Here is a 12698-nt window from a genome sequence, read left to right on the forward strand (position 1 = left end):
GAGAGCAGCACTTTAACAGCATCATCTTTTAGGATTTGAAATAGCTCAACTGGAATTCCATCAGCGCCACTATCTTTGTTCATAGTAATGCTTCCTAAGGCCACTTGACTTCTTCACACTCAGGATGTCTGGGTCTAGGTGAGTGACCACACCATCATGGTTATCTGGGTCATTAAGACCTTTTTTGTGCAGTTCTTTTTTGTGTGTATTCTTGCCACCTCTTTTTAATCTCTTCTGCTTCTGTTAGGTCCTTACTGTTTCTGTCCTTCATTGTGCCCATCATTGTATGAAATGATCCCTTGATGTCTCCAATTTTCTTGAAGAGATCTTTAGTCTTTCCCATTATATTGTTTTCCTCTATTTCTTTGCATTGTTCACATAAGAAGTGAACATAAGAAGGTCTTCTTATCTCTCCTTGATATTCTCTGGAACTCTGCATTCAGTTGGGTATATCTTTCCTTTCTCCCTTGCTTTTCATTTCTCTTCTTTTTTCAGCTGTTTGTAAAGCCTCCTCAGACAACCACTTTGCCTTTTTTGCATTTCTTTTTTCTTTAGAATGATTTCAGTCACTGACTACTGCACAATGTTATGAACCTCTGTCCATAGTTCTTCAGGCACTGTCCACCAGACATAATCCATTGAATCTATTCATCACCTCCACTGTGTAATCACAAGGGATTTGATTTAGGTCATACCTGAATGACCTAGTGTTTTTCCCTACTGTCTTCAATTTAAGCCTGAATTTTGCAACAAGGAGTTGATATTCTGAGCCATAGTCAGCTCCAGGTCTTGTTTTTGCTAACTGTACAGAGCTTTTCCATCTTTGGCTGCAAAGAATACAACCAATCTGATTTCGGTATTGACCATTTATTAATTGCTTAAGCATGGATGTTTAAAGGATACCACACCTAAAAATTACTAAAATGTGTACATTCATAGCTATTGCAAATTAGAAAAGGAAGACTGAAATCAATGAGGACAAACACCTTCTTTCCACATTGCTTTTAATCTCTTTTTCCATCTTTTGCAAACCTGCCAAAGCTGCCATTCAACCCTCCCTTGATTTTTATCTCCTCTTGTGAATGCCTGCCCCCTACTGGAAGATAATGATAAATGGTTAAAATTAGCCCAAAGAAGAAAAAAAAAAAGGAGGATTTCTTTTCAGTAACTCATAATCTAAATATTAGCGACTTTTATAAAAGAAAAGAGTCATTTTGATGCGGACATCAACATATAATCTGAACACAAGAAAAAAATCTAGAAGACAATAGTATAAAATAAAAAGAAAGACGTGGCGTGCGGTAAAGGGAGTTTGAGGGAAGGATACTAGATACAAGGCTAGAGAGCTTTTCTCTGCAATGGATGATTAGCATTGTTTTTATTTTTCCCTCTCAGACACTTTCTTAATAAATCTTATCCATCAACTACCACATTACTTGAATTTAAAAGCAAATAAGTAAACAAAAAAGTAAATAATTTTTTTTAATTTATATTGATTTAATGTTTAAATGGTAGTACTTTAGACATATTGGATTGAGGAAAATATTAAATTTACTTTCCTCTTTTTTTGGCATTTATTTATTTATTTATTTATTTTTTAATTTTATTTTATTTTTAAACTTTACATAATTGTATTAGTTTTGCCAAATATCAAAATGAATCCGCCACAGGTATACATGTGTTCTTTAATGGCATGTTCAGAGAAGTCATTAGCTCTCTTCTTTGTGAGTTTGTTTTGTCTAATAAAGTGAGTTATTTCTGTTTGGCAGTATTAATAACAAAGCAGTATTAGTAATAAAGATATAAACTCATGCCCCAAGGGCTTTACATATCATTATTCTGAATTATTTCATGGTGAATTTATCATGTCAAATCACTGCACAAAATATAATTTGCTTTTCCATATCTTTCTCTTAAATATTCTGATAACACTATAATTATAGAAGCACAAATCTCAGGGATTTGACATTGGTAGTATATCCTAGCTGTGGTTAGAAATAGTTTTAAAATCCAAACCTTTAAACTATCAAATTCAAAATTATCGATTATGTTTTAATCATGATTTTTTTTTCTTTTACCCCAAAGTCACATTGCAGCTTAACATAAATAACTCATTGTCTAGCTGACATTCCCTGCCAAATTGGGTACTGTACAGGTTTCTATAAAAACTTTCTACAACAAGATCTCAACTACTAAAAGATTCAGCTGATTCGATTTTTTTTAAATGAGTAAATACTCCATTCAGTTTATAACTACCTATTGACTTAATGGTGCTTGTTAGTGAGAAGCATAAAGACTAAGTATTGAGGAAAACTGCCTATTCAGATGTTTAGTGTTGCTTACAAATGTATATTAGTACTAGGTATGACTGTCATATACTAGTAGTATAAACTGGGACAAATTTCAACTCTCTATACCTCAGTTTCTTTGTAAGGTGGAAAAATGTCTTCTATGTCTACTTCGATGGGTTGCTGTGCTGATCAAAGGAGAAAAATTATGTGAAAGCACTCCCCAGAAAAGCTCAGTGATACAGCACAGTTACTTTACATGTGCTCACCTACATGAGGAAAAGTAGATGTTTTCCTGGAAGACGGGCAGTATTTTAAAATCCTTTATATGAGAAAAAAATAAATTTTTCTCTTTGAATTACTAAACTATAAAATTTTAAACCAAATGTTTCCTTGCAACTGCTCCCATCAACTAAAAGTGAAACCTGAAAACTCCCTCCTACATCAACTCCTACCAACCCTCAGTAGTGAAACCAGGACACCCCCACAACAGCCCCAATTTCTCCACAACTCTTGCAGGAACCTAGATGTTGAAGAGTGTGTCTTCTAATCCAGAAAGAGTTTCTGACAGCCCACACATATTAAAATAAATGCAGACCTACATCACAGACACAACACCAAACTTGTGAATGTGTTATATTTTTAAAAGTGCCTGCTCATCGAAAGTGACAAGACAGCAATAAACTTTCCTAATTTATACTGTTAACAATACAGACATAAATAGATTGGGATTATTATTTAAGTGGTTTAAGAAGAGACGAAAAGAATTCCACTTTCATCAGATGACTTGGATTGCTACTAGAAAGTAATTTATTCTGCCTTGCCCTAAAAACATGTTGGGGGGATGAGGAAGTAGGCAGTGGGGTAAAGTAAAGATATACGTATAGTGTAGTAGGATGAAAAATAAAATAAGCGAGACAAAGGGGAAAGTAAGAAAAATAAAGTAAAGTTAATCCAGGAGGAAACTCTCCCCTCCCCCATAACTCTGATTGTATTTGCTGTGCTCTGCCCCCATAAGAAAGGCAAAGAGCGCAGGAAAAGCTGTGACCACGTTTCTCACCTGTCATTCTCCTGTCACCCTCCCAAAGAAAATTCAAACTCACCTGCAACAAAGAAGAGAGTCAAAATTAGTCGTAGCTGAAGATCAGAAGTTATCCAAGTGCAGGGCATTTCTGTTTCCTTATTTTCTGCCCTTCACTCAGCACTGTTCGTCCACACAGGTGTAAAAGGAGCTGTGGACATGGTGAGGCTCTGTCTGATTGACTCTTCCGTGCTGGATCTTCTTAGCCCATTAGCAGCTCAGCACTTCTTTCCTCCTAGCCCCTTCCTTCACCTCTATGTGTTTCAGCCAGATTAGTAACTTGGAACAGAAGAAACTTCTCTGGAACTTGACACAGCAATAGATTTCCTGTATGAAGCACTGAAGCAAAGACAGAGGAAGCGGATTGATTGAGTTATCTTTCAGCTCATTGGTCCTTCTCTCACTTCTGCTATACACAGATAAACCCTATAGTAAGGCACTGAACGTGTCCAAGACAAACTTGGTTTAAAAGGTAAAACAAGATATTTATCTATATTTGGCCCATCCCTGTAAATTTCCCAGTCATCGTAATTTTAAAAGTTATCTCCAGGTTGAAGAGGTGTACAGTCTTAGTAACCAAGCTTGAAATAAAAGATTTTTGCTTGAAAATTCTTGTGTGATTTTGGGAGTCGCACACAACTCTAGAAGCATCATAAATGTGTTACTTTCCTATTACTACTGTAATAAGTTACCACAAACTGAGTGGCTTAAAACAACACAAATTAATCACCTTACAGTTCTAGAGGTCTGAAGTTCAAAATAGATCCCATACAGATAATCTAGGTATTGGCAAGGCTGCATTCTTTCTAGACACCTGAGAGAATCTGTTCTTTGCCTAGGGGCCACTTAGACTCTGAGTCTCGTGGCTGCATAATTCCCACCAGTGTTCTTTGCTACATCTTCTCTGATTGTAACTCTCCAGCCTCCCTTTTATAGAGACCTTTGTGATCCACGATCACCTCCCCATCTCAAAATCCTTAACCACATCTGCAAAGTCCCATTTCCTGTGTAAGGCTACACATCTACAAGTTTCAGAGGTTAGGACATGGATATCTTGTGGTAGTAGTATAGTATGGTCGTGGTGGTTAAGTCGCTAAGTCATGTCCAACTCTTGCGACCCCATGGACTGTAGCCCGCCAGGCTTCTCTGTGCATGGGGTTTTCCAGGCCAGAATACTGGAGTGGATTGCCATTTCCTTCTCCAGGGGATCTTCCCAACTCAGGAATCGAACCCAGGTCTCCTGCATTGTAGGCAGATTCTTTAGCAACTAAGCTGTGAGGGATATCTTGTAGGGGAGCATTATTCTGTCTATCACAATTTGGTATTTATTTCCATTCACTTTCATGTTTGAAGAGCTAGAATGTGTCATATGAATCAAACTACAAATAAAAACTCATCTTTAGTTGCCACACATTTGAAATTTAGATTTGCCAAAAAAATAAAAATGAAAACTGTCTTAATGTTACTAATCATATGTATTTAGATTACGTTTAGGAGGAAAAAACTCTTCTCTGTGCTAAGAGTTCCCTACTGCAAGGCAAAACTCTCCAGGAAGGGGAAGAAACCATTGCAAACAGGAAAAAATTAAACAACATGCAATTTTTTTGAAGCTAGCAGTTCCATCTTGCCTCTTGCCAAACAGTAATATATATATATATATATATATATATATATATATATATATATATATATGTATACTTCCTCTCTGCCCCCTCTCAAGCTTTTCTTCCAGTGAGTCAGTTTGATTAAGGCAGTGAAATCAGGTGTTTGCAAACTTGGACTACTAGAAGAGGCATTGGATTGAATCTCGGCTGGATGATACTAGACAAGTTTCTTAATCGAGTCTATTACCTTCCTTTCCCATTTAATATTATATTGACATGAGCATTTTCTCAGGTCAGCAAAAATTCTTGATGATCATTCATTTTAATGCCTTTTCGATGACACAGCCAAAACCAGGCACAAAAGGGTTACATGATCTGCCTGAGGTCCCAAACTGACTTGGTGACACAGTGGGGAGTAAAACTCATATTTCATGTTTGCCAGCCCTCCATTCTTTCCACTTTAACTCCTCTGGTTTGAAATTTCAGGCAACAACTTTAAAGACGCACTCATCTCAGATCTGACCACAATGTACAATCAGCGTTTTAAGAGTCAAGTGAGGGGTGTGAAAAGCCATAGAATTCTCAGAATAAAGAATCTCATAAAATTCTCAGAATAGATTTGGAGGGATGAGACCCTCTCTCCCCACTCTTATATCCCTTCCATCCCAAAATCCTATTCACCTAACCCCTCAGCTCCCACTTTGACCTCTTATGCAAAATAATAGACTAAGAGCTTGTTAGCACAACCATGCACTAAAGATATGCCATGAAAATCAATAGAATAAGAGAAATCTGTGCTTGTCTAGTAAATGCACGTCCCTGAAAAATATAAAGGACACAGATTCTCATTAGGTGTGCCCCTGGGGTCCCAAAAAGCAAAGCAAAAGATGGAAAGATCAAGAAAAACATACCCCTCAAGCCAGAAACTCAAACCTTTTACTCCAGCAGTCTTCCAACTCCTCTTTAATACTAACTATGAATCGGTGCACACAAGAGACAAACAGAACAATGTCATGCTGGTTAATGTTACAGTGGCCAAAACAAAAGGCCTAGTAAGCTTTGGCAAGTTAGAGCTGCTTTAAGACATAATGTCCCCAAATTTGTACTGTTGATTTATTTAAAAAATGATTTATCCACCTATAAATGCTTTTGAAGTAAACTTCTTCTAGGAAGGTGTATATCTCTTTGTCTCCAATGTCAGAGTCATGCTTAGCCCACAACTAAAACCAGTTAAGATGTTGTCATCTTGCCCTTAATATCCCTCTCCATTATATAATGGCTTTGCATGGATCTTGAATATTTACTGCACAGATTCTAATAGCCTTTTATTTCTGACACCTGTTCTCCATTGCCTGCTCTTTTGCCTCTTGGATTTGAGTCTTGACTGCCTAGAATTGAAGTCCCTGCCTGCCCTTCCTTCCTTAGCTGAAGTTTCTGGATGTGCATCCTTGCAGAAATGGGCCAATACTTACTTGCCTTGTCATTTTTACTCTCTGTGAACATTCTGGCTTAGATATGTGGGCCCTTCCCTTTGCATGTGTATATACACGTGTACACACAAACTCAAATGTGCTACTAAACACTTAGTCCCAAGTCCCCCAGTTTACCCTGTACTACCACTACCCAGGTGCTAATATAACTATTTCATGGAGTATAAAGAACAATGCCCAATGTGAAGAATTTAAAATAATTCAAACTCTACAACACTCTACTCCTTATTTTATTTCCTCCCCGCCCTCATGGTTATGACAGAGGCACTGTAATTCAACGTATGATTGCATAAAATGGCTGTTCTCCTAGCCACATCCTATTTCCCTATTCTCTAATTCACTTCTCTGCAATCTTCCCTGATCCTGCTCTGAAGACCTATCTGAAGTCCTGGATCTTCTTCCATGCATAATCACTAAATCATTACTGATGAGTAACTTAAAAGAGCCTAACAAAACATGTATTTCTACTTTTTACATTTGACTATGTCATTAATATTTACCTTGAAAACTTCCACCATAAAGTTGATGCTATACCTCCATAATTCTCCTTTAAAAGTTAGACAAAACATAGATAAGAGTTAATTATTATTTTTCAAAATAAGTTCATAAATTGCACAAAAAAAATTTAGAAATAATTGAAAATAAATTGTATGCGATATCAAATAAACAAGTAAAACTAGAACAGAGAAATTAATAACCATATCTTATATTCTTATATTTTGTTAAAATATCGATGCTAGACTTCACTGGTCATGTCCATAGTAAATAGTCATGGTCCTGTTCTAAGCATTTTATAATATGGCCTCATTTAACCATCTCAACAACCCTATGAAGTAAAATCATTATTATCCCCATTTTACAGCTGGGGAAACTCGAGCCAGAGAGGCTAAATATCCAATCACACAGCTAACAAGTGATGGAAATAGGATTCAAGCCCAAGAAATCTCATTCCAAATCTGTCTTTTAATTATGCAGCAAATTACTTTACTACCTATTTTTTGACCCTGTCTTAACTCTAATACATCTCCCATACTTGTCACACTTTCTAAATCTGTTCATCTGTTCACTCACTCTTTCTTCCATTTGGGCACTCTTACAACTTCACAGTTTGTCTGTTTTGGAGAGAGGGAGAGAAAGATGGACTTATGGAGCAAGAGAGGAGGGGAGGGAGAGAGACGGAGGAGAGAAACTGCTGTCTCTAATCACTATTTGCAGTAAGACCACTCTCTGCTGCCCCCTGGTGGTAAAACTTAAACTAATGTTTTTATAAACTTACTAGCAAATTCAGGAACAGTTACACTTTCAGATTTTGATTACGAAGTATATTAACATGCTAACATGTTACTCCATTTCCCAAAGAGAAATTGGACATGGGGCAAGGGGATAAGTGCTGGCCAGAGAAATATCCCTTTCCTGTGGCATTAGAAAGGGAAGGGACAGCTCAACCCATTTTCCTATCCTTTCAAACTCCTGACCAGCCCCTTGGCCAGTGTTTGCATCTCCTAACTCCCCTCATGCACCCTTTGATGAATCTTTGGTGATGATTTTGGCAACTTCTGTATACCTGACAGTTCTCAGAGAAGCAAAAAACCTTTAGAGGAAGTTATATTATTTTCATCTATGAGTGACAACTGAGAAGGGGAAGTCCAGAAGAATACAGAAATGAACAGAAAAGAATGAAAAGTTGAGTCATACTTTGTCTAAAAACCAATATCCAGGGGCTTCTCTGGTGGCTTAGTGGTAAAGAATCCGCCTACAAATGCAGGAGATATGGGTTTGATCCCTGATCGGGGAAGATCCCACATGCCATGGAGTAACTAAGCCCGTGTAAAAAAACTAGTGAGCTTGTGCTCTAGAGCTTGGGAACCGCAACTACTGAGCGCATGAGCAGCACCTACTGAAGCCTGTGCATCCTAGAAACCATGCTCTGCAATGAGAGAAGCCACTACAGTGAGAAGCCCATGCACCAAAACTAGAGATAGCCTCCACTTGCCAAAACTAGAGAAAAGCCCCCAAAAGTGAATATATAAATAAACCCAACATCCAGGCAAAGTATTTGAAAAAAGACAAGTATTATCTGATCTCCAAAGTGCCCTAGTCAAAAAGGAATAGGAACGTTTTTTCATATTCAACAATTAACTCTATTTTAACAAGGTTCTGTTCTGTCAAATTATTACCATTACTCAAATTTGCCCCCTTTGATCTAAGGCATGCATTCTAACCCTCTTTCCCCTACTCACAACACATTTGGAACTCTTTCAGAAGCACTGACTTCAAAGTTAGGGATCCTAAAAGAGAATTAGTCTCTTTATTTTATAGCTACCTCTTACAGCTTTGCCATTTACCCTAATCACCAGACTGGGGCATTTTTGAAAACTAAAATTCATTGTCAGGTCAAGATTTGATCCCTGGAAACAGTCAAAAGTTTTGCTGCAGAAACACCACCGGGTTGGCATACTCAGTCTCTTACACACGTGTATTTTACTGGTCAGATCTGAGAGCCCCTGATGCCTGAAGCTGGACCTTTGGTTGGAGGTGGCAGCTGGTCAGGACCAGGAAGACAGAGATTAAGGAGACAAATTTCCTCATCTAATTCTCTGGCTCCCACAGATCTGTTGGCCTCCACATTTGTGGGGCCTGAGAGAGAGTCAAAAAATAATGGACCCCATGGATGTGGTCTCTGGCAGGGCCAAAGGACCAAAAACTGAAGAGAGTGGACCTTCAGCGGGGAACACAATGTTTCTGGTGCAGAGCTATTTGAAATTCTAGGCAGGAGAATTTTAAGTTGACTCCTAGAAAAGGAAAAGTGAAAGTGTTAGTCGCTCAGTTTCATCCAACTCTTTGTGATCCCATGGACTGTAGCCCACCAGACTCCTCTGTCCATAGAATTCTCCAGGCACAAATACTGGAGTGGGTAGCCATCCCCTTCTCCAGGGGATCTTCCCAACCAAGGGATCAAACCCAGGTTTCCCACGTTGCAGGCAGACTCTTTACCATCTGAGCCATCAGGGAAGCCCCAGAAAAGAAAAATGAAGACAAATTAAAGATTTGGTCAGTTGTTGCTTAAAGTGGGCCTTTGAAATTATTATTTATTGGAAGATATTACAAATGTTATTATTTGTCCCTATTAATTTGTTGAATAAACAATATAGTGAAATAGGTCAAAGGGTCTACAAGTTCTGAGAAGAATCAGGAACTTTTAAAAATAAAATCTTTAGACTGAGCCAAATGGGGTCACCTTAAATGTTCTGCTGCTGCTGCTGCTGCTAAGTCGCTTCAGTCATGTCCGACTCTGTGCGACCCCATAGACGGCAGCCCAGCAGGCTCCCCCGTCCCTGGGATTCTCCAGGCAAGAACACTGGAGTGGGTGCCATTTCCTTCTCCAATGCATGAAAGTGAAAGTGAAATCGCTCAGTCGTGCCCGATTTAGCAACCCCATGGACCGCAGCCTACCAGGCTCCATCCATAGGATTTTCCAGGCAAGAGTACTGGAGTGAGTTGCCGTTGCCTTCTCCTTAAATGTTCTAGACAGTATTAAATTAATAAATCACTTCAGTGCAACTTTCTGGTAAAGTGAAAGTGAAGTCACTCAGTCGTGTCCAACTCTTTGAGACCCCATGGACTGTAGCCTACCAGGCTCCTCAGTCCATGGAATTTTCCAGGCAAGAGTACTGAAGTGGGTTGCCATTTCTTTCTCCAGGGGATCTTCTTGACCCAGGGATTGAACCCAGGTCTCCCGCATTGCAGGCAGATGCTTTACCGTCTGAGCCACCAGGGAAGCTGAACCATATAAACTATGAAAAGTGTATCAATCATAGAAGCCAGTTACTGTCTACAATTTCATTCAATTTTCAGTGAAACATTTCTAAGGAAATAACAAATGTTCTGTTGATCATAGTTTATTATATCAGTGGCTTAAAATGTGTATTCTGAAACCACATATTTGACCATATTGCCTATCTTTTATAAGATGGTATGTTTTCAATGATTAATCAGAAAGTAGTTTATGTTAGTTAAACTCTTGTTAAATTTGGAAGTTTAAGAATGTTAACAACTTTTTTTCCTAATTTTGAGAGTAGTTGCTAAGATTCTTGTCCCTAAAATTGAATTTTCTGGGTTCAGACTTCAGTTCTGCTGCTTAGTTTTTGGTTGCTGCATTTTTCTTCATGTTCTGAAATGTCTATTGGATTCTTTTTCTTCAAATCTGCTGTCATTTTTTAAAATTTCTAGTTTTCCACCAAACTTTTGATTTTGTCTTTTGTCTCTTTGAGCGTAAAAAGGATAAAGTATTTGAGAATGCCAGTGTGTGCTCAGTCACGTCCACTCTTTGTGACTCTATGGACTGTAACCTGCCAGGCTCCTCTGTCCATGTTCTTCTCCAGGCAAGAATACAAGAGTGGGTTGCCATTTCCTACTCCAGATCTTCCCAACCCAGGGATGGACCCTCTAACCCTCATCTCTTGCATTTCCTTCATTGCAGGCAGATTCTTTAATCACTGAGCCACCTGGGAAGCCCCATGGTGGCTAAGAGTATATCTCTATTATCTATTGCTTCTATTGTCTCTTTCTGTGATGCTGAGTTTACTCATGTGTCAAGCATTGAGTTTTGTTTTCCAAACTGTAGAAATAATTTGAGACCCTGTACAATTTTACCTTTCTCTAGAGTAGATTCTCATTTACTTCTCCCAAGGAATCTAAACATTAGTAATCTGGCATCATCTTAACCCAATGTTAAGGACAGATTCTCTAGTCCACCAGGTGCCTGAAAGCTGGGTTGCAACCTATGTGAGGAATGGTTTTATTTTTTTCTGTCTCCCTACCTCTCCTTCCCCAAGAAACCATCACAATTCTACTTAATTTTTCAGCCAGCTCTTCAAGACCAACAAATATCACCAAGGGAAAAGTAGTCAGGAGTGCTAGCCTCAATAATCTGTATTTCTTTCTTTTTGGGATCTTGACCAGGTAATTCTTCATCACCTTGTGAGTTCTCTGATGCCTTCCAACAGATGTTATTACTTCTGGCTTTTCTGCTTGTCTTCAGTGGGAAGGTCAGTCTAAATTTCTGTCTGCCATTACCTGATACAGAAGTCCCATCCTTTGATTATTAATTTTTCCTTATCGCTCACAATCCATTAGCACGTCTTTTTGGTTCCTCCTTTAAAATATTTTCTATCTTGGCCATTCCACCAATCTCCACTGCATTGTATCAGAAAAAGAGAGAGAGAGCCTAAAGTTCTTGATTCAAAAATGTGGGGGTTTTTTTGCTTTAACATGTGGGCAGCAGGAAAAATATAAATAGATACCTGAAGCTGAAGAACCCTTGCATGTGGAAACTGCTCCATTTTATCACAACTTTCTGCAATCTGCTCTATTAAAATTTTTGTTTATTTTGGTCACTTGTAGAAATATATTAATGAAACATAAAAGCTCAGATATTCCATACATCAAATTTAAGAATTTTAAGTCATAAGTCCTACATTATTTTTCCTTGAAAGGATTTATGCTATATTACTGCAAAGTCACTTCAGTCGTGTCCGACTCTGTGCGACCCCATAGACGGCAGCCCACCAGGCTTCTCCGTCCCTGGGATTCTCCAGGCAAGAACACTGAAGTGGGTTGCCATTTCCTCCTCCAATGCGTGAAAGTGAAAAGTGAAAGTGAAGTCACTCAGTCGTGTCCGACTCTTAGCTACCCCACGGACTGCAGCCTGCCAGGCTCCTCCACCCATAGGATTTTCCAGGCAAGAGTACTGGAGTGGGATACCATTGCCTTCTCCGATGCTATATTAACATCTGTCTAAATTATGTTTCTGTGATTATTTTCCTACTAGTGACATTTCTTTCTTGTATGCTTTAATTCATCTTATTTAATAAGCTGCCAACAATTTTGAAGTAGTTTAATATGATTTGAAAGTATGTCTAGGGGAATTTTCTAAAGATTTTATGATCATCTCACCTTTAGGGTGGAAAAAAGATTATGAGACTGTTTAGATGTTGAATACTCTGTATTGAAAAAAGGAAGTAGATAAGATCTTTTTGGTTTAATGTTTCTATATTTTACTTAGCTTAATATGATAAGCCAATCAAACCTATAAGAAATGGTGCCCTGATTCTAACAAATTTGTCCTAAGCCAATTATGACTGAATTCCTGCTGGTGATGCACCAATCTTGAATGAATCAGGAATGAGCTAAACCCTGATTTTTCAAAACAAGAACCTCAGAACCAACGGCAGTG

At 38.3% G+C, this 12698-nt stretch overlaps 1 protein-coding gene across 3 annotated transcripts in view; it reads right to left on the minus strand.

The window, feature by feature from the left end:
* Positions 1-3710, minus strand: part of LOC516008 (CD200 receptor 1-like) — a 63520-nt gene extending 59810 nt beyond the window's left edge. For 2 of the 3 annotated variants that reach the window (XM_024987554.2, XM_024987684.2), the window contains exon 1: positions 3392-3710. In XM_024987554.2, the coding sequence (XP_024843322.1) occupies positions 3392-3458 (67 nt within the window). In that variant the 5' untranslated portion in view covers positions 3459-3710. The remainder of the gene's footprint in view (positions 1-3391) is intronic. The other variant, NM_001099374.2, reaches the window with a different exon arrangement.
* Between the last annotated feature and the right edge of the window lie 8988 nt (positions 3711-12698).

The sequence above is a fragment of the Bos taurus genome, chromosome 1 (genome assembly GCF_002263795.3).
Source record: "Bos taurus isolate L1 Dominette 01449 registration number 42190680 breed Hereford chromosome 1, ARS-UCD2.0, whole genome shotgun sequence".
Classification (NCBI taxonomy): domain Eukaryota; kingdom Metazoa; phylum Chordata; class Mammalia; order Artiodactyla; family Bovidae; genus Bos; species Bos taurus.